At 35.4% G+C, this 7,202-nt stretch overlaps 1 protein-coding gene across 1 annotated transcript; it reads right to left on the bottom strand.

Moving 5' to 3' along the window:
- Nucleotides 1–2,713: 2,713 nt before the first annotated feature.
- LOC111410061 (zinc finger protein ZAT3-like) lies at nucleotides 2,714–3,876 on the bottom strand. Its single transcript, XM_023040224.1, has 2 exons — nucleotides 3,285–3,876; nucleotides 2,714–3,218 (listed from the first exon to the last, which is right to left on the bottom strand). The coding sequence occupies exons 1-2, from the start codon at nucleotides 3,780–3,782 to the stop codon at nucleotides 2,724–2,726; spliced, it is 993 nt and encodes a 330-aa protein (XP_022895992.1). The 5' UTR covers nucleotides 3,783–3,876; the 3' UTR covers nucleotides 2,714–2,723.
- Between the last annotated feature and the right edge of the window lie 3,326 nt (nucleotides 3,877–7,202).

Here is a 7,202-nt window from a genome sequence, read left to right as displayed (position 1 = left end):
TTTTGTCCATTTTAACCTTCAAATATGAGTTGCTTGGATTTTGCAGACATTGCTGCCTCATTGATTTCCATTGGTTCTGTCTCCTTTTCCTTTTTGTTATCTTTTTTTGTCATTCAACTTTTGTATTCTCTTTTAAATCACTGAGCAGATCCCAACTTTGTAATTTACTGATATTTAGGAAGTACAAGGTGAAATTGGACTTAAAAGGAAGCGTGTGAAGCGACAAGCTATTTTAGGTCCTGCAGTTGACAAGGATGTTGCTCATGAGGCTGTTGGATTGAAAGCATCTGCCTTCATTCCAAAGAAGAAGTCTATACTACAGGTGTTAGCATCAACCTTGAGAGACTATGGATAGACGATCTTTTCCTTTTAAAAGGATGTAACGTTATGATTGGTGAATATGTTTGCAGATAAAAATAGCACCTAAAAACACGTTAAAACTGAATCAAAGGACGCTGGTTCCACAATGGAATCGCCAGAGCCGGACAAAGAGAGGTGTGATAATAAACCTTATGCAACCCTAGAGGAACTAAATCTTGGAAAATTTCCCGTAGAGGAACTTTTATCACTTCCAATGTTTAAGGTATCGATTGCATTTCCTTGTCGTGTCAATTATTTCAGCAAAGAAACCAATATGCATGAACTATTTTTTTTTGCATTGATATATGTAAAGATCAATGTTTTGTTTAATTGGCAACAACATGAATATGAAATTGTGTTTACTACTTCACGAGACATTCTTTTTTATGAGTTTGTATTTTTATTTGACAAGAGTGTCCAATTTCTGAGGAAAAAAGTTCCATTTAATTGTTTGTAGGATCCTATAAATGTTATGGAAAGTAGTGCTGCATGATTTTGTAGGATTTATTATTTATTACTTGTACATGGTCTATGCGATGAGGGAAAAAATTATATTTTAACAAAAACGGTGTGTATACTTTTCCATGCAAAGATTATAATATGAACTGCAGGACTTACATAGTTCTCTTTCCGTATAATTTGTGGTGACAAAGAGAAAAGGGAAATGTTTTTGTTTTTAAATACACGTCCTAAATTATTAATTTCTGGATGGTGGATCATCTGAGTGTATATATGATGTTTCTTTCTTTTGAGTTCGACTTTGTTTTATTTTTTAACCTCCTCAGTTGCTTGCAGAATTATGCTGCGGGAAATCCTGCTTTTGTTTTGTTCATAAAGAACTTGGCAAAGGATGATGTTGTCGATGACTTCTATTTTATTTTTTGTGAGTTTAAACTTTCATTCTCCTTCAGCTCTATTTATTTACCCTTTTATTATGGTAGCAATCATTCCGCATCATAGCTATCATATTGAAAAAAGGAAAAAATGAAAAGAAAAATAAAACTCGAACCACCCACCCTTTTGCTTTTACACTGCACATATAATGAATGCTCGTTGCAAAGACTTTTTGCTTTAGGTTATCTTACCATGACCTTCTACAGGATCAATTTTTGGGAGCATTCATGAAGCCAAATCCACTCTCATTATAATCAACTGCAGAATGCAGTGAATGGTTATGTATTTAAGGGCAAGCCTATTGTCATCCAGTTTGGCAGGAGCCCTGCAGCTGCTAAAGCAAACCAAATGGAGCAACTGTCTACACAAGGAACTCAATGCCGAAAACTTTTATAAATGTTTTGTGGTTTTCTTAGCGAGCTAATGCATTAACAGCACAACCTACAGGCAATTATTCAAGCTGCATCTTGATTATATTGGTGGACGTATTCTTGATTACTGCTGTGAGAGGCAATGCATCCTTGATTGGTGGGATATTCGTGGTCTATTGCTGCGTCATTGCTATCCAGTGCTTAGTGAAGTTTGAAATGCAGTTTTGTACTATGTTGCTTGGAGTTGGGACTGTATATAGAGGGGATATGTACTTATGTTATTCGTGTCAAGAACGATCCCTTCTTTAAGGTGCTTATAAGCACATTTAAGAGTGTATAGGGTTGGGTCGTGACTCCTCAGTATAACAAAATTTCCTTTGTATGTTACAATGTGGTCTATACATATATTATTACCTTCTTCAGTAATTAATATTTAGTGTTTTACAATTCTTTTTTGTTTAAAAGGTCTTATTCTGTAGCGTGAACACTTTGTTGTGCTAAAAATGAAATACTCACATGTTTAGCTAAGCTTTAAAGTAAACCTCTAATTAACCTTTAGTGAAAGTTGCCCTTGTTTGGTTTAGATAAAACTCATATTTGTTGTAAATTTTGATAAAAGTTGGAATTTGTGGGTATCAAAGGTGAAAATTAATTGTTCACTTTAATTTAGATTTTAATAAAAAATTTAGTAACTTCTTCTATCATCCCTACTCTTGTTCCTCGTCCCCTCAAAAGATTTCTGAGCTACGATGGAGCAGTGAAAAATTTTAAAAATCATATTTGACAATTATCAAAAGAGGCTATTTTTCAGTGAAAAATTTTAAAAATCATATTTGACAATTATCAAAAGAGGCTATTTTTCATTCTCTCCTCTTCTACTTCAAGAATTAACACACAAAATATATGTATCGCTGTATTGAGAATTAATCCTAATCACACAAGGCCACATACAATAAACTTGTTTTATTGAATGCAAGACAAAGTGCAGTGACTAGTATACATGTATTGTATGTCTAATCTTCCACTATTCACTTCAATAGTCATACAAAATAATACAACTAAACCCTAGCTAGATATTAAGCACTTGACATAATTTCTTCAAAGTCCTAACCTTAAATCCAATTCCAGACCTGAAGAATAAAATGAAGCAGATGAAGAGACATCATCTTCATGAACTGGTACTCGGGACGGGGCCGGTGCTGAACCAGGCAAATTCAAATTTAAATCCAAATCCAAACCACAATTAGCCTCCTTGGGTTCAGCAGGGTTGAGTCCTAAACCTGATGCTGCTGCTTCTGATAGTTTCTCCCAATGACACCTTTTGTGCCCACCTAGGGCTTGACCTGTTGAAAAAACCCTAAAACAGATACTGCATTTGTGGCCCATCACATCTAATATTGATTGATCAACGTGGCTTCCATTGTGAATCCAGTCTTGTTCTTGTTCTTGCTCTTGCTCTTCTTCATCTCCGATCTCGACATTCTTGTGAATTGCATAACAACCTTTGACATTCTTGTGAGTTGCTCTGTGACCACCTAATGCCTGGTGAGAGCCAAACACTTTCTTACAACTCGAACACTCGAATCGAAAATTCTCAACCCCAACACCACCACCAACACTATCAGATTCCAATACTCCAGTACTACAAATATTAGTCACAGATGGTGACTCAGAAACAGCAGCAGTAGAACTAACACCATTAGCCAACATTAGTAGGCAAGAAGCCACCTCATGATCCTCCTCCGTCACACCAGAGGCGGTGGCTTCCCGATCAGTGCTGACGGAAGCGGTAAGGGTTTCTAACCGCCGGAAGTTGGGCGGCGGGTTAATCCCGCGCCACTGGCGCTCAGGGTGGCACCGCATGTGCCCAAAAAGGGCCTTCCAAGACCAGAATTTCTTGCCGCACTCACTGCACGGCCTTGTGATCTTGGGAGCATTAGGGTCTGGTTTCTTAGAACATTTAGGCTTTCTGACGCCAAGAGAATTATCGATTCCGATAATGTTGGTGCGCTTCTTTCTGGGATTCTGATGGCGGTTTAAACTGTAAAAACCGCTGCCAGGACTCTCGGATTCAATTCTAGGGCAAGTTTCTTGAACAGAAAATGACATTGATGCAGGCTGAAAATCTGAAGAAAAAACGTAGTTGTTGATGTTCATCTCTTTGTGGGTTTGTGTAAGAGCATAAAATTGAGTAAAAAAGTGTAGGAAATGGGGTAGGGTTCTCTTATGTAGTAATGTGAGCGGTTTACAATGTAGAGAGAGGGGGTAGTTTTTTTCAGTTATGGAGTTCTATCTGAAATCATGTATTTATCTGAGAAAATGAAACTTTTTTTTTGTTTTTTTTAGTGAGATATATGTATATGAAGGAGGAGGAGGAGGAAGAGGAGGAGGAGGACAGAACATTGCGGTTCAACGTATAATACTCTACTATTTTTACTATTTTATTAACAACATAAATAAAGTTCACGTGGCTTTATGGGTTTTACACGTGTACATATATTGGATGGCATATTGCAATTATTAGAATTTACGTTTTTTCATGTGTACTTATGTATTGTGCTTCATAAATTACACTTATGGTCTATTTGATTTGAACTATTTTTCATGAAAAACATTTTTCATTTTCCATCTTTTGTCATGTTTGATAGCAACTATTTTCTTGTCAATTTATTTTCCTTGTTTTCTCTACACATGTGCAATTTCCTTGGTTTGGTTTGGCATGGGAATTGGTTTTCCACCCTTTTTTTTTTGGACAATTGAAATAAATTCTATCCCTAATTGTAACAAAGATTAAGGGGGCTTTACCCTGATGCAAGTAGTCTCCGTGGACAAGGTCACTAACATATGGAAACTACAAGAAAACAATGGTCACTCCTACTTTTTTGTCCATTTAATTAACAATTTTCATGAAAAATAAAGTCAAACGAACAACAAAAGATAAAAAAATTCAACATTTTTCAGGTGAAAAATTATACCAATCAAACACGTTAATTGACAATTTTCATGAAATAAGTTTTAGACAATTCAATTCCTTGAAATTTGTTTTCTTTCCACCCAAATTTTATTCTTACAATCAAACGGACCCTAATTCTTACATTAAGGATTAGGAATTTGTCATTTGTAAACTAATTTTTTACCCTTTGGTTGACACTTGTATTGTTGTCAGGTATCAATTGAATGAAAAAATTGTTTGAAATTTAAACTATTTAATTGAGTAATGCCACAAGACAAAGTATAAATCAAAATGTATATGTAGCAAGGTTGGAAGGATTGCTTGAAACTTGAATATCCAAGAAAACTAAGAATTTAATATTACTTAGTGTTAGCCATAGGCCATGGAATCTTGTCCATTATACACTGTGCCATAATTGACTGATTGTTGCATTTTATTTTACTGCGATTGAGATGTATTCATGATGTTTCATTTTTGGTCTTAACTGTTTATTATTGAATGCATAGTACTATGTAAGTTGCCAGGATTAAGGGCCCTTTTAATTTTGATTTTGCTTCTATTTTACGTAGAGAAGTTTTCTAGAGGAGTTATCTTAGATTAGCTTATTTAAAAGCTATTTAACTCAAAAAAAAAAAAATAGTTTTTAAAAATTACACGCTCGAGGGTATCTTGTTCCGACCTGAGCTATGCAACAACAAGATCCCCCTTGATCCTTGTTGGATGTGCTTGACGGTCCCCATAAGCCACTTGATGTCTTAATTCCCAACTGGTAGACCTTTCCCTTTCCCCCTAATCGGTAAACTGATTCCATTCTACTACGAGAGTTCCAAACCTTCTCCATAGCTCTATAAAGACCTTTTCAACTCAAAAGATGCTAAATTGCCCTTGGTCTCATTGGAGACGCTCCTTCGTGTCCACCCTTCTCTTTTGTTTTGGCATCCTCCCTTCAATCACGTCTTTTTCATGATCCACCAAAAAGGAAAGAAATTGATATGTATCTGATGGAGTCTATATCTTACATTAGAGCGCCCAAGCACTTTTTAGGCCAGCTTCAGTTTCAATGGTAAACGAAACCTTCTTTCTCTTGCTTTCAAACTTGCGTCTTTCTTTCAAAGTTTCCACATTCTTTGGGGAGCAGTGATCGGATTACGGCTCCCCCAATGCCTTTTTGGGGCTATGGGGGCGCCTCATGCTCCACTGCAGGCTATTCAAGAAGAATCGCAGCAATTTCCCATTTCTAACGAAGTAGTTCCTTCGAAATCCAATTGTTGCTCAATGATTACTTTCATGAAAGAGCTAGCCATGTTTTAGGTTGATAAATGATAAAATGTCATGTGACATTACGTAAAACAACATGTAATCTTTGATGTACATGTAACATTGTCCTTTCAGGAATTATACGAGGTCCATTTTATAAAATATACTTTAATCTTTAATTTTTTTAATTAAAAATACTACTTCCTCTATTTACGAATTTCTAAATGATTTAATTTATAAATAAGTAGAAACGAATAGTAAATAAATGAATAATACTTTTTGTTTAATTGAAATGTGTTATTTCGGTTTATAATTAATTTTTAAATCATTTATAAACTAGCCAAATGGAGGCAAAATGGTCAGCGAGGGGAACGTGTTTGAGATATAGAAGCATGTGCTACTTGGAAGGTAAATTAACGTCATAAAAATATTAGATTGAGAACCTCTTAGTACTATATTACACAAAAGCTGAGGACGTCATTTGTAATTATTCCATTGAAATTTGAACTTTTAAAGAGTTTTATTTTCGAATATTTACTTATTGCAAACAAATAAACAAGATAAATGAACAATTGTATGAATGGGAAAGTCGAATATTAAAAAATAGAAAGCTTTAGGCTTTTGGCAACTCTTCTTTCCTTATTCGACCTCGCTCGTAGAAGGCTTGCCCTGTGAGCTTACAAGCATTTTGAACCCACGGAATTATGAAATGGAATATACAGGAAAATTTTACATGTACAGAGGAACAGAGAAATCTTTACAGTCTATATTCAAACTGGTTCATTAAAAGCAAATCAAGCTAACGAAGACAACCCAGTTTCGACTTTCGAGCACACTCTTCTTCAAATTGGTAACAACTAACAAACATATTGTCCCATCCCGTTACTAATCAGTACCTTTTGCTAAAACGTATCAGCAAAAGGAACGGTTTTTATATCACTGAGCTGAACTTTTGAAGACAAATTGGAATGAAATTGCATATCTTGAAACTATTTCTCTTCCAGACGACGAAGCACCGACTCAGCAAAGCTTTGTTGCCTGCAAATAAAAATATACAAAACACATAAGAAACAGGAATTTCAGTGTTTGTTAAATCAGCATAGAAAATCTACCACTTGAAATATATCCCAAATCAATATATTGGTGTAGCACCACTTGTAGAAACACCACGTATAAGTAACAAGAGGGTAATCTTTCCTTCTCCTTTATATTATGTTTGGGAGCTGGAAGTGTGAAATAAGACCCTCTCAACAGTAATTATAACGTACTCACATGAGAACATTTCAGTGCAAAACATGTTAAATTGATGGACGAGTGTTAAGCAATCTACTCAACAAGGATTGATATTGTAGCGAACTAATGGGTGG

This window comes from Olea europaea, chromosome 15, assembly GCF_002742605.1.
Source record: "Olea europaea var. sylvestris chromosome 15, O_europaea_v1, whole genome shotgun sequence".
Classification (NCBI taxonomy): Eukaryota; Viridiplantae; Streptophyta; class Magnoliopsida; order Lamiales; family Oleaceae; genus Olea; species Olea europaea.
This window is presented reverse-complemented; position numbering and strand designations above follow the sequence as displayed.